This window comes from Microcaecilia unicolor, chromosome 1 (assembly GCF_901765095.1).
Source record: "Microcaecilia unicolor chromosome 1, aMicUni1.1, whole genome shotgun sequence".
Lineage (NCBI taxonomy): Eukaryota > Metazoa > Chordata > Amphibia > Gymnophiona > Siphonopidae > Microcaecilia > Microcaecilia unicolor.
Genome location: NC_044031.1, coordinates 749,082,176 through 749,108,562, shown reverse-complemented (window position 1 = coordinate 749,108,562; position 26,387 = coordinate 749,082,176). Strand labels below are relative to the sequence as shown.

The 26,387-nt window shown below is 47.5% G+C and overlaps 1 protein-coding gene across 1 annotated transcript in view; it reads left to right on the top strand.

Annotated features, from left to right (window-relative positions):
* The window catches only part of RGMA (repulsive guidance molecule BMP co-receptor a), a 106,912-nt gene extending 89,529 nt beyond the window's left edge, over positions 1-17,383 (top strand). Inside the window, exon 4 of the mRNA XM_030189720.1 lies at positions 15,281-17,383. Within this exon, the coding sequence (XP_030045580.1) occupies positions 15,281-15,976 (696 nt within the window). The 3' untranslated portion in view covers positions 15,977-17,383. The remainder of the gene's footprint in view (positions 1-15,280) is intronic.
* The last annotated feature ends 9,004 nt before the right edge of the window (positions 17,384-26,387 follow it).

Here is a 26,387-nt window from a genome sequence, read left to right as displayed (position 1 = left end):
TAGTAGCAACAGTGGAGGAGTGGCCTAGGGTGGTGGATCTAGGTTTCGTCGTAAACGATATGCTGAAATCGTCTGCCCAGTGTGCGACGGCAGCTAAACAATCAAACAGGATGCTGGGAATTATTAGGCAAGAGAGCATAAGACAAGGAATACAATAATGCTTCTGTACCACTCCATGGTGCAAGCTCACCTTGAGTATTCTGTGCAATTCTGGTCACCGTATCTCAAAAGAAATATAGCAGAATTAGAAAAGGTACAGAGAAGGGTGACCAGAATAGTAACATAGTAGATGACGGCAGAAAAAGACCTGCACGGTCCATCCAGTCTGCCCAACAAGATAACTCATATGTGCTACTTTTTGTGCATACCCTACTTTGATTTGTACCTGTGCTCTTCAGGGCAGAGACCGTATAAGTCTGCCCAGCACTATCCCCGCCTCCCACCACCGGCTGTGGCACAGACCGTATAAGTCTGCCCAGCACTATCCCCGCCTCCCACCACTGGCTCTGGCACAGACCGTATAAGTCTGCCCAGCACTATCCCCGCCTCCCACCACCGGCTCTGGCACAGACCGTATAAGTCTGCCCAGCACTATCCCCGCCTCCCACCACTGGCTCTGGCACAGACCGTATAAGTCTGCCCAGCACTATCCCTGCCTTCCAATCTCCAGTCCTGCCTCCCACCACTGGCTTTGGCACAGACCGTATAAGTCTGCCCCGCACTATTCCCGCCTCCCAACCACCAGCCCCGCCTCCCACCACCGGCTCTGGCACAGACCGTATAAGTCTGCCCAGCACTATCCCTGCCTCCCAACCACCAGCTCTGGCACAGACCATATAAGTCTGCCCAGCACTATCCCCGCCTCCCAACTACCAGTCCCGCCTCCCACCACCGGCTCTGGCACAGACCGTACAAGTCTGCCCCGCACTATCCCCGCCTCCCAACTACCAGTCCCGCCTCCCACCACCGGCTCTGGCACAGACCGTACAAGTCTGCCCAGCACTATCCCCGCCCCCCCAACCACCAGCCCCGATGAAGGGGATGGAATTTCTCTCATGAGGAAAGGCTTAAGAGGTTAGGGCTGTTCAGCTTGGAAAATAATGGTTTTGGGGAGGGATATGATAGAGATGTACAAAATCCCGAGTGGTGTAGAAACGGGTAAATGTAAATTGATTTCTTTTTTTACGCTTTCAAAAAGTACTATGACTAGGACATACTCAATGAAGTTACATGGAAATACTTTTAAAATGAACAGGATGAAATATTTTTTTCACTCAAGGAATAGAGGATGTGGTAACAGCAGTTAACATCTGGGTTTAAAAAAGATTAGGACAAGTTCCTGGAGGAAAAGTTCATAGTCTGCTATTGAGATAGATGTGGGGAAGTCCTTCTTGCCCTGGGATTGGTAGTATGGAATCTTGTTTTTTTTCTGGGATTCCGGAATCTTGCTACTCTTTGGGCTTCTGCCAAGCGCATGCAACCTAGATTGGCCACTGTTGGAAACAGGATACTGGGCTATTCTTATGTTCTTATCCACAAATTAGTGCCAAGGAGTGGAGGAGTAGCCATGTCAAGTACCAGTTCCCTTTCCCTATTTGAGATTCTACATGGAATGTTGCTGCTATTTGAGATTCTACATGGAATGTTGAGATTCTGTTACTACTATTGGAGATTCTACATGGAATGTTGCTACTATTGAGATTCTGTTGCTACTATTTGAGATTCTACATGGAATGTTGCTACTATTGAGATTCTGTTGCTACTATTTGAGTTTCTACATGGAATGTTGCTACTATTGAGATTCTGTTGCTACTATTTGAGATTCTACATGGAATGCTGCTATTCCACTAGCAACATTCCATGTAGAAACCTGCCCTTCCATATCATCAAGCTGATCAATCCATAGACTGGTGGGTTGTGTCCATCTACCAGCAGGTGGAGATAGAGAGCAAACTTTTGCCTCCCTATATGTGGTCATGTGCTGCCGGAAACTCCCCAGTATGTTCTCTATCTCAGCAGGTGGTGGTCACACACAGCAGCAGCTCTGGCTAGGCCTCCAAGCCTAATCCTTAGGTTTTGTTGAGGCCTGGGGTTGAGGGCTCTTTTGAGCAAGTGCAAACCTGGTGGTGCCAGGTCCCTCCTTTTCTCCCCCCTCCCGCTGGCTCCGTTTAAAAAAAAAAAAAAAAATTTTAAACGTCTTTAAAGGCGTTTAATTCGACGTTTCTTTAAACGTTCATTGCAGCTACTCACTGGGACACCAGTTCGTTACAGCTCGGAGCGGCAAGCAGGTAATTTTACCTTTTTATAGCGGGCAGGGGGTTCCCCGATTCTTCTCCTCGTGGCATATGGCGTCGGAGGGCGAGGGCGCAAAGGGTCGCTCCCCGGATCGCTGGAGCGCTTCTAGAGGGGATGCGGGGGTTTTACAACCTGATTCGCCCTTGATGGGTGACAGTTTAGTGACCGATGAATGTCCCGGTCGTTCCTCCGGCGTGGCGGTTTTTTCCCGCCATAAACGCCCATCCCCCGCTCCTCGCCTCCGCCATCTTGGCCGGCCACGCGGCTCGGACGGCTTCTTCGTGGGCCGCCCTTGAGGTTGGAGACATGCCATGAACGCCCTTAATTTGGGCGACGGCACAAGCGGCTAAAGTTAAGCGCCGTTCTTCCCGCGCGGCTCCTTCGCGGAGTTTCGCGCCGGACGCCATTTTGGATGCGCAGCATGTCTCTCCCCCGCTATTGCGAGCGCCGGTTGAGAGTGTGTCTAGGGCTGTTGCCCAGGCTGCGGAAGTGCACAGTCTGGGGGGTTTCTCCCCCGAGTTTGTTTTGCTGCTGCATCAGGCTTTCCTCATGCCAAACGCTGCCCCTGCTCCCTCTTCTGATAAAGAGGTTGAGGTTCCCAGAGGTAAACGCCCTCGGGTTGATTTCCAGGCCTTGGAGGACTTTGTCTCCTCCGATGTAGATGAGGGCAGCGTGTCTGAGGTCTCCCAACGGTCCTTTGCGGATTCCTTGGAGGAGATAGATCCCCGCTCGGATGGAGCGGATGACCCCTCTGCAGCGCGGCTTTTTAGCCCAGAGGATTTGCCCAACCTGTTTTTACAGGCCATGGACACTTTGAAGATTTCCTCTCCGGAGGACGTCTTTCCCTCAGCCCCTGTTGGCTCTGCCATTATGCTGGGGACGAAGCGCCCGCCTAGATCCTTCCACGTGCATGATGCCATGCACACCTTAATTGCGGCTCAATGGGATGTCCCGGAAACGAGCCTTAAAGTGGCTAGGGCTATGTCCCGCCTCTATCCTTTGGCTGTGAGTGAACGTGAGGCCTTTCTGTGGCCTACCGTGGATTATTTAATCACTGCGGTGACTAAGAAAACGGCGTTGCCGGTGGAAGGTGGCACGGCCCTAAAGGACGCCCAAGACAGAAGATTGGAGGCGGCCTTAAGGTCGTCCTTTGAGGCAGCTGCTTTAAGTTTGCAGGCCTCAGTTTGCGGCTCCTATGTGGCCAGGGCGTGCCTGACTATGGTGCAGCGGGCTTCCCCCTCGGATCTTTCCTTGAGGGCTGATTGGCCGGCCCTGGAATCGGGCTTAGCCTATTTGGCAGACTTGCTGTATGATGTCTTGAGAGCCTCAGCTAAAGGCATGGCTCAGACAGTCTCTGCGCGGCGGTGGCTTTGGCTGAAACATTGGTCTGCTGACCACGCCTCTAAATCCCGCCTGGCTAGATTGCCTTTTAAAGGCAAGCTGCTCTTTGGGGTCGAGCTGGACAAAATCGTGACCGATCTCGGCACGTCTAAGGGCAAGAAATTACCAGAGGTCAGGGCTCGGGCTAGTACTCGTCCCGGTACCTCCAGAGGACGGTTGCTGGAAGCCCGTCGGTACCCGCCCGGGCAAGTCGGGTTCCTCTGCCCCCTCTTCCTTCAAGAGGAATTTCTCCCCCAAGCAGCATTCCTTTCGCAGAGACCGCCGTCCCGGAGGTGCTCCCTCCGGTCCTCCCCCAGGGTCTCGTACCCAATGACGGGGCCTTGGTCCACGCCCCAGTGCAGATTGGAGGACGGCTGTCCTCGTTTCTGGGCGAGTGGACCACTATAACTTCAGACGCGTGGGTGCTGGAAGTCATCAGAGACGGCTACAAGCTAGAGTTCTGCCAACCCTTAAGAGACGGGTTTGTACTCTCTCCCTGCAAGTCTCCGGTCAAGCTGTGGCAGTGCAGCAGACCTTGGACAACCTGATCCGCCTGGGTGCGGTCGTTCCGGTGCCAAAAAATCAGATTGGCAAGGGACGTTACTCCATTTACTTTGTGGTTCCAAAGAAAGGAGGTTCTGTCCGGCCTATCCTCGACCTCAAAGGGGTCAATCAGGCCTGGAAAGTGAGGCACTTTCGCATGGAGACTCTCCGCTCTGTTATAGCGGCAGTGAAGGCAGGAGAGTTCTTGGCTTCCTTGGACATCAAGGAAGCGTACCTGCATATTCCCATCTGGCCTCCTCTCCAACGCTTTCTGCGTTTTACAGTCCTGAGACGACACTTCCAGTTCAGAGCCCTCCCTTTCGGGTTGGCTACTGCTCCGCGGACCTTTTCCAAGGAGCTAAAGGAAGGAGTACAAGTCCATCCTTATCTGGACGACTGGTTGATCCGAGCCCCCTCTTATGCAGAGTGCGGCAAAGCTATGGACCGGGTAGTTGCTCTTGTGAGCTCCCTGGGATGGATCATCAACTGGAAGAAGAGCCAGCTGCGCCCGACTCAGTCCCTGGAGTATCTGGGAGTTCGATTCGACACCCAAGTGGGCAGAGTGTTCCTGCCAGACAATCGGATTGTCAAGCTTCAGGCTCAGGTGGACTAGTCCCTAGTAGCCTCTCCTATTCGGGCTTGGGACTACGTGCAGCTGTTGGGCTCTATGACGGCCACGATGGAAGTAGTGCCCTGGGCCAGGGCTCATATGAGACCACTACAGCTATCTCTGCTGCTGCGCTGGACTCCGATGTCGGAGGATTATGCTGTGCGCCTTCCCGTGGACCCAGCAGTGCGCAAGGCGCTGAGCTGGTGGACGCAGACAGACAAGTTGTCTGCAGGATTGCCTCTGGTGACCCCGGAGTGGATTGTCGTCACGACAGACGCCTCTTTGATGGGCTGGGGAGCCCACTGCTTGGGAAGGACAGCGCAGGGGCTCTAGTCTCCTGCAGAGGCAAGTGGTCTATCAACCTCCTGGAACTCAGAGCCATTCGGTTGGTGTTATTGGAGTTCATCCCGGTACTGGTGTTGAAGCCTGTACGGGTCCTGTCGGACAATGCCACGACTGTGGCCTATATCAACCGCCAGGGAGGGTACCAAGAGCGCCCCTCTAGCCAAGGAGGCTATGAGTCTTTGCCAGTGGGCGGAAGCGAACCTGGAGCAGCTTTCAGCAGCCCACATTGCCGGAGTCATGAATGTCAAGGCGGACTTTCTCAGTCGCCATACCTTGGAGCCCGGAGAGTGGCAACTATCTGCTCAGGCGTTCTTGGACATCACGAAGCGCTGGGGCCAGCCGAGCCTAGATCTGATGGCGTCATCGGCCAATGGCCAAGTGCCGCGCTTTTTCAGCAGAGGACGGGACCCTCGATCCCTGGGAGTAGATGCTCTTCTCCAACAGTGGCCGACACAAGAGCTCCTCTATGTGTTCCCGCCCTGGCCCATGTTGGGCAGGGTGCTAGACCGGGTGGCAAAGCATCCCGGCAGGGTAATCCTGGTGGGTCCGGATTGTCCCAGACGTCCCTGGTATGCGGACTTGATCAGGCTCTCAGTCGACGATCCTCTGCGGCTGTCAGTGGAGCAGGGCCTGGTACATCAGGGTCCCGTGGTGATGGAGGATCCCTCCCCCTTTGGTCTTACGGCCTGGCTATTGAGCGGCAGCGTCTGAGGAAGAAGGGCTTCTCAGACAATGTCATCGCCACTATGCTGAGAGCGAGGAAGCGCTCTACTTCTACTGCTTACGCCAGGGTTTGGCGTATCTTTGCAGCGTGGTGTGAAGCAGGCTCTCTTTCTCCCTTCACTGCTCCAATTGCTTCAGTGTTGGCGTTCCTGCAAGAAGGTCTGGAGAAAGGCCTGTCGCTCAGTTCCCTTAAAGTCCAGGTAGCGGCTCTGGCTTGCTTCAGGGGCCGCCTGAAGGGTGCTTCCCTGGCTTCACAGCCAGATGTGGTGCGCTTTCTCAAAGGAGTTAATCACCTGCGCCCTCCTCTGCACTCAGTGGTGCCTGCGTGGGATCTCAACCTGGTACTAAGAGAATTGCAGAAGCCGCCTTTTGAACCCTTGTCGAGGGCATCTCTGAAAGACCTGACGTTGAAAGCAGTCTTTTTGGTGGCTATCACTTCAGCCAGAAGAGTTTCCGAGCTCCAGGCGCTCTCATGTCGAGAGCCTTTTCTGCAGTTCACTGAGGCAGGAGTGACTATTCGCACAGTGCCTTCCTTCCTGCCCAAGATTGTTTCTCGCTTCCATGTGAATCAGCAGCTCTGTCTCCCTTCCTTTCGTAGGGAGGACTACCCAGAGGAGTACTCTGCTCTTAAATATCTGGATGAGAGACGAGTCATCTTCAGATACTTGGAAGTGACCATTGATTTCCGGAATCGGACCATCTGTTTGTCCTGTTTGCAGGTCCTCGTAAGGGTCTGCAGGCTGCTAAGCCTACAGTGGCAAGATGGGTCAAGGAAGCCATTGCAGCGGCTTATGTGGCCGCGGGGAAGGTGCCGCCTATCCAGCTGAAGGCTCACTCCACGAGAGCTCAGGCGGCCTCGATGGCAGAGGCCGGATCCGTCTCCTTGGAAGAGATATGCAAGGCGGCAACTTGGGCTTCGGCTCATACATTCCCCAAGCATTACCGTTTGACTGTGGCTGCACGGGCGGAGGCCCGGTTTGGAGCTTCAGTGTTGAGGTCAGGGATTTCAATGTCCCGCCCTGGGTGAGTACTGCTTCGGTACATCCCACCAGTCTATGGATTGATCAGCTTGATGATATGGAAGGTAAAATTATGTATAATCATACCTGATAATTTTCTTTCCATTAATCATAGCTGATCAATCCATAGCCCCTCCCAGATATCTGTTCTGTTTTTATTCTGGTTGCATTTCAGGTTCAAGTTTAGTCTTCAGTTATTTCAGAAAGACTTCGTGTTCAAGTTCTTTCACTTGGATTCTTCAAGAGTTGAGACGAGTTTGTGTTACAGTGAGCTGCTGCATTCCTCTCCCCTCCATTTTACGGGGCTGGATTGAGACATAAATTCTGCCGGCACTCCCTCCCGCTTCGTGCGGCTGTAGGGCAGCTTTGTACCCCTCCCGCTTCGGCGGTGTTAGGGTCAGTCAGCTCCTCCCGCGGTTGCGGTTGCAGGATAAGCCAGATCCCCCCGCATCGGCGGGTGTGGTGTCCCTCCCCCGCTCCGCGGGGATGAGCTGGACGGATTCCCCTCCCCCACTTGTGTGGGGATGAGCTGGGTTAATTCCCCTCCCCCGTTTCGGCGGTGGTGAGCTGGGCAGAGTGTCCCTTCGTGGGTGTAATTCTCTAAGTGCTGAGTCCTGCGGATGGAGCTTTGATATCGACATACTGAGGAGTTTCCGGCAGCACATGACCACATATAGGGAGGCAAAAGTTTGCTCTCTATCTCCACCTGCTGGTAGATGGACACAACCCACCAGTCTATGGATTGATCAGCTATGATTAATGGAAAGAAAATTATCAGGTATGATTATACATAATTTTACCTTGCAGATCAGCAATGTGGCCGCGCAGGCTTCTGTTTCTGTGAGTCTGACATCCTGCACCTATGTGCAGGATGTCAGACTCACAGAAACAGAAGCCTGCGCAGCCGCATTGCTGATCTGCAAGGGCAGGTTTCTACATGGAATGTTGCTAATGGAGGAGTAGCCTAGTGGTTAGTGCAGTGGACTCTGATTCTGGGGAACTGAGTTCAATTCCCACTGCAGTTCCTTGTGACTCTGGGCAAGTCACTTAACCCTCCATTGTCCCTGTTACAAAATAAGTACCTGAATATATGTAAACCACTTTGAATGTAGTTGCAAAATACCACAGAAAGGCGGAATATCAAGTCCCATTTCCCTTTCCCTTTGTTGATACCAGTTATTGGTACTTAATGCTAATTTAGCACCAACTGCCTGATTTAGTTATGCGTAAAAATGGCCCCTGTGTGCCCAATATTTACCGCCCATTATAGATTATCTTGCAAAAAGGCTCTGCATTTAGCAAGCTTTTTATAAAATACTCACTGAAATTAGCTTCCGTTTCCGCCTGAAACATCCTATGCAGAATCAGGCTTTTAACTTTTTTTTTATCAGAGTTTTAGCCGGAGCCCCGAAAAAAAAGCAAATTTTAACAGCTTGAGAATTGTTGATGTAATATATACGATGACGTGTCGAGAATAATTTGACCGTGCACACTGGCAGTTTTGAGTTCTAGCAGAAAGCTTTCCATTTGCAGACTCCACTCTGCAGACAGGGAAGTGAGCTCCATGCATCATTTTACAGGGTCACTTTTTCCATCGCACTCCTCATTTCCATATTAGTATCAACATGTTCTGGTCTCTCGGCTCCTCTCACTGCGCTTTTCTAGCCAAGATAAATTCGCCACAGCAGCAGATACAGTTGTGAGGAACTCAGATGGAAAATGTTGAGCCTTGGTAATAAAATAGGCCCCCCTCCCCCCACCCCCGTGTCAGGTGTAGGATTTCTGCTGAGTGTTCTTCTGTTGTGAAGATGATACACGCCAGCCAGCCCGAAAGTCAGTCCTTTTTCACTCCGCTAGTGTACTGCACAGTCTCTCACCCCCCACACGTTTCAATAATACTAATGGGAAGAGTGCTTAAAATAATGTCTCTGCTATCTACAAATGCGCTCGATCTGCAGTCCCTCCTTACCTCTCTACCCTCATCTCCCCTTACGTTCCTACCCGTAACCTCCGCTCTCAAGACATATCCCTCCTTTCAGTACCCTTCTCCACCACCGCCAACTCCAGGCTCTGCCCTTTCTGCCTTGCCTCACCCCATGCTTGGAATAATCTCCCTGAGCCCATACGCCAGGCCCCCTCCCTGCCCATCTTCACATCCTTGCTCAAAGCCCACCTCTTCATTGTCGCCTTCGGCACCTAACCACTACACCTCTATTCAGGAAATCTTGACTGCCCCAACTTGACATTTCGTCCTTTAGATTGTAAGCTCCTTCGAGCAGGGACTGTCCTTCTTTGTTAAACTGTACAGCGCTGCGTAACCCTAGTAGCGCTCTAGAAATGTCAAGTAGTAGTACTATCTAGTCCCAGAGCTACTTCACGTTGGAAGCCGTTGATTTCTTTGTCCTTACCGGGGATGGATGTGTAGCTTTGGTCAGTCCTTTAGGGGGCCACCTGGTGGAACTTAGATGCCTCATTTCCTGTATAGAATAAGAACATAAGCATTGCCATACTGGGACAGACCGAAGGTCCATCGAGCCCAGTATCCTGTTTCCAACAGCGGCCAGTTCAGGTCACCAAGTACCTGGCAAGATCCTAAAAGAGTAAAACACATTTTACGCTGCTTATCCTAGAACATTCAGTGGATTTTCCCCAAGTCCATCTTAATAATGGCTTATGGACTTTTCTTTTAGGAAGGGAGGGGGAGAAAGGGAATGGGATTTGATGTACTGCCTTTCGGGGGGGGGGGGGGGGGGGGTTTGCAACTACATTCAAAGCAGTTTACATAGTATATACAGGTACGTATTTGTACCTGGGGCAATGGAGAGTTAAGTAACTTGCCCAGGGTCACAGGGAGCTGTGGTGGGAATTGAACCCAGTTCCCCAGGATCAAGGTTTGATGCACTAACCACTAGGCTACTCCTCCACTAGCAACATTCTGTGTAGAATCTCAAATAATAGCAACATTCCACATAGAGTCTCAACATTCCAGAATCTCAACTAGTAGCAACATTCCATGTAGAATCTTAAAAGAATTCAGCGCTATTCGATAAAGGGCTCACGCCCTTTATGTAGAACTAGTAAAAAAGGCCTGTTTCTGACACAAATGAAACGGGCGCTAGCAAGGTTTTCCTCGGAGTGTGTATGTTTGAGAGAGTGTATGTGAGAGTGACTGTGTGGAGAGAGTGAATGTGCGAGTGTGTGTGAGAGAGAGTGTGTGTGTCTGTGAGAGAGTGTGTGTGTGCAAGTGCATATGTGAGACACAGTGTGAGAGAGAGTGTGTTTCACACAGATACAGTGTGTGTGTGTGTGTGAGAGAGTGTGTGTGTCTGTGAGAGAGAGTGTGTGTGTGCAAGTGCATATGTGAGACACAGTGTGAGAGAGAGTGTGTTTCACACAGATACAGTGTGTGTGTGTGTGAGAGAGTGTGTGTCAGACACAGACTCTCTGTGAGACTGAGTGTATGAGACCAAGAGAGTGTGTGAGTGACTGTGTGACACATAGAGAGTGAATGTGATACAGTGTGAGACATAGAGTGTGTGAGAGACAGTGTGTGAGAGTGAGGGAGAGAGAAAGACATTGACTGTGAGAGAGAGAGTGTGTGTGTGTGTGACAGAGATACCTCCCCCCACCTCTCTGGTGTCAGGCTCCCCCCTCTCTCTCTGGTGTCTGAGCGTTAACTGTGCAGGACGCTGAGCTCTGGCTGTGCTTCAAGGAACTGACCAATCCTATTTAATAGAATGCACCTCCAACATTCTGAAGCCGAGAAACCTCATGTGGTTGGTCACTTCTGCTTCTGACAAACCCGGAAGTACGTGATGTCAATTCAGGAGATCGATACAGAGAGCAGGAATGCCTCAGTCATGCAGTCAGCTTCAGAATGTTGGAGGTGCGTTTTATTATATAGGATAGCGTTTAGCAGGGATGCTGCACCTAACTTTTGGGTGCCGGTCTTGGCGCCTGCTGAAATCTAGTATAAATGCCAACATCCACGTTAGGCGCTGTTAAGCAGTATTCTGTAATTCCGCATGCAATTTTCAGAATAACATCCTTGACATGCAGTGTCCACTCCCCCTTTTGATTACATGCTAGCAGAGTTAGGTGCCATGCCTTATAGAATAGCACACAGCCAGATGCATGCACACATTTTAATGTGTGCCATTTAACATTAGTAATTGGATGTTAGCATCCAGTTATTGATGGTTCAGAGATCATTATCCAATTTATTTGTGTGCACATTTCAGAAGCACGCCTAACTTTGGACGCCATATATAGAGTCTGGGGAATAGCGTTTAAATGCAAGCGGCGTACATAAGTATTGTCATGCTGGGACAGACCGAAGGTTCATCAAGCCCAGTGTCCTGTTTCCAACAGTGGCCAATCCAGATCACAAGTACCTGGCAACATCCCAAAAAAAGTACAATAACATTTTATGCTGCTTATCCTAGAAATAAGCAGTGGATTTTCCCCAAGTCCATTTTAATAATGGCTTATGGACTTTTCTTTTAGGAAGCTATCCAAACCTTTTTTTTAAACCCTGCTAAGCTAACTGCTTTTTACCACATTCTCTGACAACAAATTCCAGAGTTAAATTACACGTTGAGTGAAGAAATATTCTCTCCAATTTGTTTTAAATTTGCTACTTTGTAGCTTCATTGCATGCCCCCTAGTCCTAGTAGTTTTGGAAAGAGTAAACAAGTGATTCACGTCTACCCGTTCCACTCCACTCATTATTTTATAGACTTCTATCATATCTCCCCTCAGCCGTCTTTTCCCCAATCTTGAAGAGCCCTAGCCGCTTTAGCCTTTCCTCTTAGGGGCAGGGATCCCGCTTACATGTATAATTTGCAGAATACTGCAAGTTATGCACATCCCCGCTGTATTTACGCAACTGCAGTTATGCCAAGTCTGTGACTGGTCTAATTGCATGTGTATCAATAACAGATTACACTAGACTTCTGTAACAAATCTAATAGGCTCTCACCAAGCGCCCTCAAGCTGCCTAAATGGACACCCCAGATTTAGAATTGCCCCAAAGTGCTGAGGGGTCACACTGCAAGAGAGACGAGGAGAAGACCTTGCATGGAGAAAACAAATCCTAGAGCGGTGTCCTTCGGCCTACAACTTTGTGGGCACCCGATTCAGAAAAAGGTTTTGCACAAAAATTAACCGTACACAAAGCCTTGGGTGACGGATCAGGGCACGGCACGTTTAAACCTATTCAAATCACAGCAATTAAATATACCATGGTGATGCCAAAAAATGTGCAGAACAATTAAAGGCTGAGGAGAATGGCGGGACTTTTAACGCCAGGCCTACCGAGGCGTAAAGCTTCCATCAAAGGTCGTCTGAGGTGAAGTATGGCACAAGTTCCCAGGTCCAGTGAACTTGAAACCCACCAGCCCTCCCCCCTTGACACCACCATCTGTGGTGGTGTAGTGACCCCCCCCCCAGACCCTACCCACCTTGGAAACGCAAGGGCGAGGCCTACTTGCTTCTGCCTCCAGCACATTCTCTCAACCTAGAAGAAGGTCATTAGTGGGCCAAGGTGCAAAGAGCCACATTTGGATTCCATTTCTGAACTCCCAGGGGACAATTGATGCTCAATGCACAACTGTATGTCAGTTGTGTGTCCTTACAGTAGTCACCAGTGACATGTTAGGTTGACTGGTAGATTTTTATGCGGCCAGTGATGCAACTGGACAAACAGCACAAACTGATTCAGTAGAATGTCGTAGTATGGCAGTATCTTCCCAGAGAAAACAAGTTAGAAAAAGTTTTTCCCTGGGGAAGTATTGATTTTACTTAGAGAAAGGGACTGTTTCAAAATTAACCATGTTAAACTTAGGTAGAGAATACCCTCTCCCTCCAAGCACCTGTGCTTCTAGCCACGCTAGGAGACATACTTGGGGGCACTTTTAGGTCAGGGAGGGGAATTCTTTGTAGACTTCAGATTCATATGCATTATTTTCCATGAACAAAGCACTTACACAAGGAGCAGGTACAAGCGTCCATGGAAGCACAGCAGTTATTGAAGAGAAAGTTTGCACACTTTCTCCTTGAAAATTGGTGCAGAGCCTTTATGTAAATAATAATGTAAACAGTTGTTGTGGATTGGTGAGTCTGACTGCACATGTGCAGTGGTGGTTGTAACTCAGGTGTAGACTACTTCATGCTCCTTTTGTGGTAGGGGCTTCCCCGTGTTCCTGTTGTGGTATAGGGTACCACGCTGAGGACCTTTGAAGAACCACCTGTGGCAGATGTATTGAACAACAGAGTCCTACAGGAGCGAGTCTCTCATTGAAAACTGCAAGCATTTGCTCTGGGCCAGGTTTCAATGCGATTGTAAATGTTTATTCGTGTATGACCTGTTCTGGGACCACAGAGGTGTGAGGCAGGAAAGGGCGGAGATCCGTAAATGACTGTAAATCAAGAACACAAAAACTCCCCTTAAATTAATGACAGCTTTTTGGGCCTCGGGGTTGGATTTTGAGCTTTTTTTGTGTGTATGTGTGAATTTTTGCCAGAAATGATAAATCAGTAACACGTTGGCAGTGCCTGCAGCGGTGGAGAGTGGAATAGGAGAACTGAGACTCTCCAGAGCCTACAGATTTTGACTGGGAACAAATTTTCACAGGGATATAGAGACTGTTGACACATCAACATGTTTTCATCTGCCTTGAGTTCTGTTGAAAATCTCAGACTGTAGAACAAAAGGGTCTATTTATTCAGGGATTTTCCAGTAGATAAAGGTTTCCTCTCGGAGAAATAAGATCCAAAGAGCTGATCAGTCAGCGAACGCCTTACTAGCTAAAGGAACTAAGCTTTTTTCCTTAGCTTTGCCCAGGTCATTGTTTTACTTGACTCTAGCTGGTATGTACAATCTCCTATAACTGCTTTTGGGACCTGGGTCTCTGTTTTCTCTCACCACCTTTCATTATTCTTTAATTCTCTTTTTGTTATTGAGAGAGATTTTTTATTTTATTTTTGTTACATTTGTACCCCGCGCTTTCCCACTCATGGCAGGCTCAATGCGGCTTACATGGGGCAATGGAGGGTTAAGTGACTTGCCCAGAGTCACAAGGAGCTGCCTGTGCCTGAAGTGGGAATCGAACTCAGTTCCTCAGGACCAGAGTCTACCACCCTAACCACTAGGCCACTCCTCTCCTCCACTGTTGCTACTATTGGAGATTCTACATGGAATGTTGCTATTCCACTAGCCACATTCCATGTCGAAGTCGGCCCTTGCAGATCACCAATGTGGCCACGCAGGCTTCTGCTTCTGTGAGTCTGATGTCCTGCACGTCCGTGCAGGACGTCAGACTCACAGAAACAGAAACCTGCGCAGCCTTCTACATGGAATGTTGCTAGTGGAATAGCAACATTCCATGTAGAATCTCCAATAGTAGCAACATTCCATGTAGAATCGCCAATAGTGTCTATTTTATTTTTGTTACATTTGTACCCTGCACTTTCCCACTCATGGCAGGCTCAATGCGGCTTACATGGGGCAATGGAGGGTTAAGTGACTTGCCCAGAGTCACAAGGAGCTGCCTGTGCCTGAAGTGGGAATCAAACTCAGTTCCTCAGTTCCCCAGGAACAAGTTTGAAAGTCATCTTGACTTACCTTGTTGGGGTTACGGCAGCTGCCAGCAGCGGTAAAAGGCGTGGAGGCTCAGCCCTTTTCTCTCTCTCAGCTGTGGTCCCGCCCTCATTTCCTGTTTCCGCAAGGGCAGGACCACAGCTGAGAGAGAGAAAAGGGCCTAGGCTGCACGCCTTTTACCGCTGCTGGCGGCCGCCGTAACCCTGACTTGGTAAGTGAAGATGGAACGACCGGCACCGATACCTGATAGGGACATGGGGTTGCGGAGGAGAGCGGCAGCGATGCAGAGTCCGAAGACAGCGAGACAGAGGCGACCACAGACGTTTACATCAGCCTAAATGTTGGCGCATACCGACCTAGTCTAGTATTTTGTAACAGCAATTACTGGCATAATTGCCGATACAGAATCCGTACATAGCGCAGCATCCCAGTTCCTAACTCCCAAAATGCTTTTAATATTCACAAAACCCAGCGATGAATATTCATATTGTCTTATAGCAGTACGTCTCCAATTGGTCCCTAAGATGCTCACCCACATTCAGCTTTCACAATAACCAAAAATAATACAAATTAGCCTAATTGTTAGATAGAAATCTGTACACCTTGAATGTTCTAAATGGATTGCATGAAAACCAGACCTGATTGAAGATTGTGCTTTCTGAACTTAGTTCTCCCTGTCTTACGTATGTTTAAATATTATATCTATGATCATTAGAACTGTAGCATTTACCGGATACTATGTATCTTTTTCTCTTTCTTTTGCAGCTCACTATAATTTTCAAAAACTTCCAGGAGTGTGTAGATCAGAAGGAATACCAAGCAGAAATGGATGAACTACCCACAGCTTTCATGGACGGCTCCAAAAATGGAGGAGACAAGAGTGGCGCCAACAGCCTGAAAATCATTGAGAAGGTTGCTGGTCAACATATCGAGATTCAGGCCAAGTACATTGGCACGACCATTGTGGTGAGGCAAGTGGGCCGCTACCTGACTTTCGCCGTGCGGATGCCAGAAGAAGTGGTGAATGCGGTGGAGGACAAAGACAACCAGGGACTCCACCTGTGCCTCCGAGGATGCCCGCTCAACCAGCAGATTGACTTCCAAAACTTCCATATGCAGGCCACGGAAAGCCGGTCACGGAGGCAGGGATCAGCTTCCGCGGAGGCCTTCACTTATGAAACGGCCACTGCGAAATGCAAGGAGAAGTTGCCAGTAGAAGACCTTTACTTCCAGTCATGCGTGTTTGACCTGTTAACCACAGGGGATGTGAATTTCACACTTGCTGCTTATTATGCCTTTGAGGATGTCAAAACATTACACTCCAACAAGGACAAAATTCATATTTTTGAAAGGACAAGGGACTTGAGGCCAGGCAATGCAGCCTCTAGGCAAGCCTCTGGATTGCCTAAGCTCTTTGTAACACTGATGTGTTTGATTCAGTACTTTGCAGTATTGCTATAGATGTGTTTACCATGTAAAACCGTGTGGACGACAAGAATAACTGGGGGGTGATATGTACTGAGGGAAATATGCATCTTCCTGAATCAGAAGAAACACGGCTCACAGGTCTGATTGGGAGCTCATGCAAACGAAGGACAGATCTCCTTGTTTGGCACCTCCACAGCATTAGACAGTCTCTGCTGTTGATGGAGGAATAGGTGCTCTGGAGCTGCTGGTCCTTCTGAAAGCAGCAGCTTTGTACCATACCTCATTTTTATCTGGCAGCCCTCAGGGAAGGGGGGGCAAGCAGCGTGATGAATTGGTCTCCCTTCTTCCCAAGCTAACCCTTGTAGTTCTGCAGAAGTCGTGGTGACTGTGACGTTGCACTTGTGAAAGTGGCTTCATTTGTTTGGTAATGGGTGTTCGTTTCCCCTCATCGTCGCGTTGAAATAATTGAAACTAGCCCCAGTATGAGATGGCATATCGGTGTAGTAGGCCTCCCAGGGCAGATCCAAGCAAGAAGGAAATGGCCGAGAGCCCTGCTCCGTTACAAAATCTGTTTTACTTAGGCTGAGCTGTCTTTGGCACTCTGCAGTATCCAGATGTCAGATTCTGTACATTTAACTTTTAAAACCCGTCTCCCATTCACTGGTGGAGGGTTGTGTTATAAGCATATCTTGGGACACAAAAATCCCTTCCTTCTCTTTTAGCTACTCATTGCTAAGACTTTTGAGGTTCTGTGGCAAGTTGAATGCAGATCTCAGTTCACGTTTCTTTTAATGATTTGCAGTACATCGAAGTAAACGTGTAAGCAGTTTACAATGAGCCAATAAACAAACTGTAAGGGAGGGCATCTCAACAAAAATAGAGAGAGCGAACAGGGACAGCAGGTAGAGGGCAAAATATTAGGATTTAATTTGCAGCATCAAAACTATGTGTATAATACACATAATTTTTGATGCTGCAAATTAAATCCGATTAGGATTTGCAGATGTTGCATTTCAGGACCCTGATTTCTGAGCCTTTGGGGAACCTTTTCTTATAAATATCTGATTTCCAAGTGTAGCTGCTAGCGCAGTCAAGCAATGATTCGCAAAAGAATGTACAGTGCAAAGGTGGAGCTGGTGTCGGAGAGGGTGAGGAACCCTGGGACAGGCATCTCAGAATACACATTTTGTCTTTTGGCCCCTTGAATATATTTTCTGTGTCAGAAGTTAGAAAGAAAAGTTTTTATTTCATTTTGTTTTAATATTTATATTCTCCTTCCATCCCCCAGCAAAATGTAAAAATTCCATTTGACTGATTGATTGACCGCAGAAGTATGAGTGGACATTCTCATGGCTAGCTAACGTTGAGAGAATTTTCTGGAATGTCCTTCTCTCCTGTACTTGTTTTTTTAAGAATGTGCTTTTGCTCTTTGTTAGTGTTACACACTTTTGGGGTTTTTTTGGGGGGGTGGGTGGGTTTGTATTAAAACACAGCAGGCCTCTTGTCTGTATACACAAATTATAGGGTCCTTTTATTAAGCTGCGGCAAGAATTGGTCTTGGTACTCCCTTACGCATGTCGTTCTCGCACGTTAAGGCCATTTTTACCATGGCGGTAAAAACTCCAATTTTCTATGTTTTTTTTTTTTTTTTTTTTTTCTGTTAATGGCTGTGTGCTGTGACCATTTTCAAAAAATACTGCGTGAGCAATTAACTGTTTTGTAGGTGGTTAGGGCTTCTGCGTTATCTGTGCACTAACCAGTTAGCACATGGTACTGTACAGGAATGCCCACTCTCCACCCCGACATGCCCCCTCAAAAACTGCAAAAAAAATTACTTAGTGCATAGTTAGCAAGTGCACATGGCAAACGTAATGCAGAATGCTTTCACATATCCTCTATTAGGTCATTTTTGAGGCGTTAGGCGCATGTTAGTACCTGTTACAGCTTAGTAAAAAGGTCCCTGTGTCGGTAAAAATGTGTCTCCCAGGCTCAGTGCAAAGAAGAGCAGAAGTTGATGTTAAAGATGAGAGTTTCGGGCTGTTTGACCCTCCTTCCTTCCCACCCCAATGTAAAAAGGGGTTCATAGCGTAAAAGAGGCCAGGATGGCAGGAAGGCAAACTCGCATCGAGTTTAAGTTCTTCTAATTACATAATAGCACAGTCAAGAGGCAAAAAAAGGGATCACATCTGTACCCAGATGCTGTGGTCACATACAAACCTTCAGCAGAGACCCTTTTGCTTCTCCTGTTCAGCTTAGTCCTAATGAATGACCTGCTGGTGGTCGTGACTGCAGGTTTGGTCCTGTCCATAGCTCCTTCACCAGTCTGCAGTTTCTTCATTTTTATCTTCAGCACCCTCGCTAGAGAATTTCATACCCTGCACTGGCACAGTGAACAGGGTCTTCTCGCCATTTCTTACCACCTTTAACTCATTCTCAAAACTAAATCCTGAGCACTATCCTCTTTCCCACCCCCTCCCCCAATCATTGCCCTAGTTACCTGCTTCCTTTATCCCAGCATCACTTGTTAGCCCCTCCTCCCCACCTGGTTTTGAGCCCCTTTTACAAAGCGGTGGTAAACCCAACGCAGGCTTACCGTTCGCTAAAAAGGAAATACCGCAGCAGCTCGGCAGTATGTCCCACCCTCAGCGCGCCATCATATCTGGCGCTACAAAAAAAGTAATTTTTTGTAGCGCCAGATATGACGGTGCGCTGAGGGTGCACACTGTGTACAAGCCTGCATGTACCCGGTGGCAATCGGGCAGTGCCTCAATGGGTGGCGGTAAGGGCTCCCCCTCCCCCCCCCCCCCCCCCCCCCCCCAAAATGGCCGCGCGGCAAGTGTTTCACTTACGACACAGCCAGTTCTTTAAAAAAAGAAAGACCTACATTTTATCCGTTGTAGTAAAAGGGGACCTCGGCGCACATCAAAAACCGGCCCCCTTTTGCCGCCGCTTGATAGACAGGGCCCTTAATCGGTCATGTAACAAACATGATCCTCACCTCCATTGTATGTACCCCCCCCCCCCCCCCCCCCCATTTCTGATCAGATGCAGTCCATCAACCCATTAGAGAGAGTACCGTTACTAGAAATAGTCCTAATGGGGCAAGAACTCAAGACCAGTGGCGTTAGCCACAGGTGGGCTGGGGTGGGCCAGGGCCCACCCAACAGTAATACACATTTAGCAGTAGCTGGTGGGGATCCCAATCTCTGCTAGCTGAAGATTTCCCCCTGATGGTAACGAAAACGCTATTCCACAATATCTGCACCTGCACATTCTCAGTTTTCTGCGCCTGCCTGCTGCAGACTGCCAAGGTGGAGAGAAACATTTTTCCACCAGCTGAGATATTTTTTTGGTGGGGTGGAGAACACTTGGTGCCCACCCGCTTCTTGCCTAGGCCCACCCAAATTCTACTTTCTGGCTACACCCCTGCTCAAGACCCTTCAGTTTGTGCTAAGAGCTACCTAAGGAGGCCTCTTCAGTCGACATGGTGTATAGAATATGCCACAGATAGCGTTCCTGAAAACCTTAGCTTGGAGGGGGGGGTCCCACCTTTTTCCTGGTGCCCAGGGCTCTGTCCCTACAGCGCTTATGTCACAGCTATGTCATGCAATACTGGGGCAAACATGCATCGTATCAAGCAGCTGTAGAAACCAGCTATGAAGCAAAAAGAAATGCAAGTTGAGTTATTGGAGCTAATTTATAGCGTCTCTTAATATATGGAGCTTCTTCCAGTGAATTTGTGTGACTGTACATATGAAGAGATGTAATTTGTTCAGATGTTTTAAAGAAAAAGATGTGTTTACTACTAACATTTTTTTTTAAGTTGTGGCCAATGTTTTTTCTTTTCATAAAGCATTTTAAATAGGGGTATCTCAACAAGGGATGGGAGGAGAGACCGCAGCTCCCCACCCCCCACCATCACCCACGCTCATGATGCATCCTAGGTGCAGGCGGCCAACCTGATTTTTCCAGGGATGGGAAAAGACCATAACAGTAGGCCTGGATGGGGCTCGATTCATAAAAATCATACCAAAACAGATGCTTCTATAAAAATGACTCTTAATGGTACAGCTCACGTGGAAATTCAGGCGTGTTCTATAAAGTACACCTAATTTTAGGCGTGCTATAGGCCTAGGTGCTTTTTTTTTTTTTTTTTTAGATGCGATATATAGAATCTAGTCCTATGCACTTACCACGCACAAATGGCAAAAATAGTGCAGAGCGCTTTAGCACGCCATGCGTCTGCCATTTTCTTGCGTTACGTGCGCATTAGCGCCTAACACAGCTTAGTAAAAGGCCTTCTGAATTTGGCATTCGGCATGTGCAGCCACATAGATCCGTGCCCTTAACATAGGGACCCTTTTACTAAGCGGCAGTAAAAAGTGGCCTGCGGTAGTGTGGATGTGTGAGGCGCACGCTGGGCCATTTTTTACCGTGGCTGGGAAAAAAGGCTGTTTTTTTTTTTTTTTTTTAAATGGGGCAGTAAATAAATGGCTGTGCACCAAAATTAAAAATAGCGTGCATTATTTACTACCTGAGCCCTTACCGCCACCCATTGACCTAACAGTAAGGGCTCGCGCGCTACTTGGGCAGTAATCATGTGGCTGCGCTGCTGGGAGCTCCCCGCAGTAGAAAAGAGAAAAATATTTTCTACTGCGGGAAATAGTGCATGCCAACTTCAAAATTACCGCAGGGTTGGGCGCACTAGCCGGGCAGTAGTGTTGATTTGGCATGCGCTACACACGTGGTATCCCTTCCATTGCTTTGTAAAAGGGTCCCTTAATGAACATACCACCAAGGGTGGACAAATCATGGAAGCTAGATTAACTGGATGCCTAGAATGTGATATCTGGTATCTAAAATGGTGAAAAGGAAAAGAAACAAAACAATGGAAAAACTTTTTTAAAAACATGGAAAAAATTTAAAAAAAAAAAAAAAAAACAACCCACAACCAAACAAAATAAATATAACAGCAGCAAGTAAGATGTTTCCTGCCTTCTAAAACTCACCTGGGTTTTCTGCACATTTTTTACCTCTGCATGCTAGTGAGCTTGTTAAACGATTATCAGTCTACGTCAGAGGTGACAACCATAGCCCCGGAGGGTTCAAGATGTCCACAACGAATATGCATGATACAATTGAAGCATATTCGTTGTGGAAATCTTGAAAACCCCAACTGGGTTGTGGCCCTCGAGGACCGCATTTGCCCACCCCTGATCTACGAAGTTCAAGCCTCTTGCAACGCTAGCTGGTCTGTTGCTGGCTTATGCACTGTTTTGTTTAGTGTAGGCTTGTCCAATGTCAGTCCACAAGGGCCAGAATCCAGTCGGGTTTTCAGGATTTCCCCAATGAATATGTATGAGATCTATTTGCATGCACTTGAAAACCTGACCTGGGAAGGGCTGAGGTTGGACACCCCTGGTTTAAATCACATCAGTGAGTTGCTTCTCGCCCCTCTTCCTCCCATTCAGCTTGTTGGGATATCCCTGGTTGTAAAGTAAAATTTTTTTTAAAAGTTTAAGCACTTTATTTTGGTTATGTTTGACGGAATTGTCTTTAAAAATGAAATGTCGCCAAGAAAGACCCACAGATAAGGAAAGAAAGGTGTTAAATAGGGGAGGGGTCGTGGAAGGAATATGATCTATGTATGTAAAGAACGGAGTGGAAAGTCAGCACATGTAAATAATGTATATTATTTATTGATGGAAGATACAAGTAAAGTTTGGGATTTTTTTGGCATCTGGTTGAGTTGTGTGGTTTTTTTTTTAATCTATTCATAGGATCAGATCAAAATAATAAAGAACAGAAAAATTTCTGATTTAAATAATATTCAGTCCAAAGAGACTTTTTTTTTTTTTTTTGTAAACTCCAGCTGCCACGGGCTTTTAAAACCTGGATATCAAGCACCAGGCTATACCCAGTTACCAGCGCTGAATATCCACTTAATGTGACCACCGGCTCTTATGCAGGTACCGCCAAGATGGCTTCATTTGCTTTGGTAATGAGCGTTCGTTCCCCCTCATCAGTAAGAGCTGTCGTAACAGTATACTAGGCCTCACAGGGCAGATCCAAGCAAGCAGGAAATGGCAGAGAGCCCTACTCCATTCCAAAATCTGTTTTATGGAGTTTGAACTGAATATTTGTACTAACCTCCAGATTCTGTGTAGCGCACCTAGCTTTCCCGTGCCAAAATCCAAGCGGATTCTATCGATTGGCAGATGATCAAAAGCCCGGCACTGTTCCAAACAGCGCTCTAAAATAGCACTGGAACAGCGCGGGGCGCTAATAGACCTATGATCAGAGATAATGCATGCAAATTTAAGCAGCGCAATTATCTCTGCTCATGGGGTAGAAGTGCGGGAGAATTGTGCCTGAGCATGCGCTCAGATCAATCCTCCCGCACTTGTTTGACAGGTATGGGCTGGAGACCAATGAAAAGAGGAGGACGCCCATCTTTAAATCGGAAGATGGACGTCCTCAACTGCCCTGTTGCAAGGACGGCCATATTTGAAGGGGGTGTCAGAGGTATAGTGACGGGGCAGTTGAGGACGTCCAAAATTTGGACGTTTCTGCAATGGGCACTAGAGGACGTCCAAAATTGGATGCTTCTATGAGAAAGATGTCTTTCTCATAGAAACATCCAATTTTGGACATCCTTAAGTGCCCATTGCAGAAACGTCCAAAATTTGGACGTCCTCAGCTGCCCCGTCACAGAAACGTCCAAATTTTGGACGTCCTCAACTGCCCTCGTGGGCAGGTTTCTTGTAGGGGGGAATGGGGGCCTGCCAGCATGCAAATGCATGCTGGACAGGGCTCATCATTCCTCCCCAATGATCTGCAAACCCTAACGCCAGCTAGGAGCTGGCTTAGGGTTTGTCGCAGCTAGCGACTCAATCTTTGGTGCGCTGATCGCTGATCATTGGGGATGAATGCGTTAAGCGCTGATTAGCATGTATTTGCATGCTACTTGCGCTAAGAGCCCTCGAGCGCGTTGTTTCACACACTCGAAGGCTCTGATCATGGGGTGGTAGCAAATGCCGGCACTAGTATGGCGCTAACAGCCTCTAGTGCCGGCATTTGCTTTTGATCATCTGCCTGTCAGTGCGTAACTTAATTGGCTTAACAAGCCAATCAGCGTTTAACAAGCAATAATGAGCACTAATTGACAATAATTTACATGCACAAATCGCTAAGCATGTTCTGTAATGCACTCTGCCTAAATGTTATTTCGTGCAGGTAAAAAGGGCTGTGGTTATAGGCAGGGAAGTGGGCATTTCATGAGCTTTCCAAAATTTACGCACGTAATTATAGAAAATTACATACCGTGTTTTCATGGGTGTAAATGGACGCACATAGTTTTAGGTGCTGAGATACCAACTACGCATATTTAATTTATTTATTTATTGGGCTTTATTAACCGCCCTTATGAAGAGATTCACCCAAGGCGGTGTATAGTAGGTACAGTTTAACATCAAACTTACAATTTTGTTAACAGCCTAACAATAATAAAATGTACAAGCATAAACATAAATACAATATGAAAGAGGAAATTAAATTTGGGGTTTTTGCCAGGTTCTTGGGGCCTGGATTGGCCACTGTCGGAGCCGGATTGCTGGGCTTGATGGTCCTTGGGTCTTTTCCCAGCGTGACGGTGCTTATGTGCTTATGAAACTTGAAAACAGCAAATTGGAACCTGATAAGACTACCTTGAAACAGGCTCAAAAATATACACGTTTAACAACACTGAAATTCAAATAACAGATATAATATGATGCAAGCATAGTAGTGATGGAAAATCTAATAAGCACACAATTAGAACATTTAAATTGCATTGCTATGATACTAATGCTTTTCTACAATACAGCTTATTATATAGTTTAGCGGAGATTGGGTGGCAGAGCCGGTGGTTGGGAGACGGGGCTAGTGCTGGGCAGACTTCTATGGTCTGTGCCCTGAAAATGGCAGATGCAAATGAAGGTCGGGTATACATATAAAGTAGCACATATGAGTTTATCTTGTTGGGCAGACTGGATGGACCGTACAGGCCTTTCTCTGCCGTCATCTACTATGTTACTATAGCTGCGGGCCAAATGCAGATACATAGATGGGGACAAAATGCGTTGTACAGAGTCAGTTGGGATAAATAAAGTTCTTTACATAGTTAATCAAGATATAAGGAACTGGTCTAAGAGTGTATATAGAAAGCTAGTCCAGGTGCAGAATGGGTATATAGTCCCCTATGTATTAAAGGCTTAGGAGAAGAGCCAGGCATTTTACCTGCTTCCTGAAGTAGAGGTAATCTTGAGTTATAATATTTATGTATGTATCTATATATATATATTGTATATACCGCGCCTAAATTGAGGCGCTGCTTACAGAATACGCTTAGGCAGAAATGTTTGTCATGTGGATTTTTTTTATCTCCCCCCCCCCCCCACCCCCCAACAGGATATTTCCAGACTTTGTCCATGGACCACATCATAGGGGATCTGGCTAGATTTTCAGCAACATTCTCTGGTTTTAAGTGCTGCTGAAAATCCGGGTACGAGTGGGTGTTATCCAGGTAGGAGCCCGCATCTACATGGATAAGTCTTGCAGGAGTAGCCTGGTGGCTCAGGTGGTGCCTGCACAGTCCATGTAGAAAGTTCCCCTGATTTAATCCCTAGGTTAGGTATGCCACTCCTGGGGGGTCCTTCACAGCCTAAGAGAAAAGGGGAGGGAGTCTGGTAATTACTCAAGGATGACACCTGGTGGCGAGTCAAGGCTTATGATTGCAGGATTCCAGAAGGAGGCTGTCACTGTTAGGAGGTGATACAAACAGGGAAAATGTCCCTAGGTGGTTGCAAACGAAGACTAACCACAACAGATTCCAGCTCTGGTTTCTACTGGGTGCAAAGGAGCACACCACTATGGTCAAGGGTACACATGGGGAATGTGTTCATGGGTTGAACTTTTAAAATTAAAGCATCCCACCAGAGTCAGAGCTTTAAAGAAAAATACCAGGTCATGAATAACCATTTACTGGTCATGCATTCCAGCACCTCCACTTCACTTTCAAACTTACTTTGAACTAACCAGTTGGGTGAAGTAGAATTCAACTCTTTGGAAGATTTGTGGTTCATACTTCACATCGTTTCAAATATGATTATACCAGGGCTGGCTCAAGGAACCGTGGTGCCCTGAGCCAACTTTTGGTTTGGCATTCTCCCATTGGCACCCCTTCCCCCCAGCCTACCTTTAAAGGCAGTTTTCCCCTCCTGAATACCAACAGTGTTTCACCTAATGCTACCTGCATCAGCCCGTGTCTTCCCTCTGCTGTGCCCCTGTGGAAACAGGAAGTTATGTCAAAGGAGGGGCTGGGGCGTGGCAGAAGGAAGACACTGGGGCTGATGCAGGTAACGTTAGGTAAAACGCTGTGGTTGCCAGCTCTTCTTTTTTCCCTACATACAAAAGGCCACCAGGTAAGATCTGAGCCAGTTTAACCTACATGTCCAGTGACATCACAGGCTCAGGCATTTGGCGCCCTTTGGCGCCCTGGCTCAGAGCCTCACCTGGTCCAAGGTTAAGCCGGCCCTGGATTATACTAATTTATCAAAGTGATGTTTGGATCCCAGTCGTATCTTCTATCTAATAATATAATAATATAATTACCAAGACTAGCTGTTGCATCAAGGGTAAACCTTTTGTATTCATATCCACTGTGGTCAGAAACAGGAAACTCCTATCAAAATCATATCCTAGGAACTACACCAGCTCCCTCCCAACTAGGATCTGGCCCCTAGTCATTCTTTGATCCCAACATTCCTTGCATTTCAGTGTTCTGTATAATCCTGCAGGATCAGACCTCTGTTAAGGTTAATTTTGGATCCAGTTCAAAGCTCCTCACTAGGACCAAGGTCTCAGTGTGCAAAAAGTATCCGTGGCAAATATACATATATATTTAAATATGTAAACATTAAGGAGCTCTTCTACTAAACTGTGGTAAGTTTTTTGCACTTAACCACACGGTTAACACAAAAATTACCATGCAGTAAGTGCAAAGGCAGTGCGGTGCAGATCCAGGCTGAAAATAAAGTGTCATGCTGCTGTGGAACTCCCTACCACCCCACTTACTACTACTACTTATCATTTCTAAAGCCCTACTAGACGTACGCAACGCTGTACACTTGAACATGAAGAGACAGCCCCTGCTCGACAGAGCTTACAATCTAATTAGGACAGACAAACAGGACAAACAAGAGACAAGGACAAAGAGTAGCAACATTCTGTGTAGAATCCCAAAGAGTAGCAAGATTCTGGAATCCCAAAGACTACTACTACTTATCATTTCTATAGTGCTACTAGACGTACGCAGCGCTGTACACTTGAACATGAAGAGACAGTCCCTGCTCGACAGAGCTTACAATCTAATTAGGACAGACAAACAAGAGATAAGGGCATATTA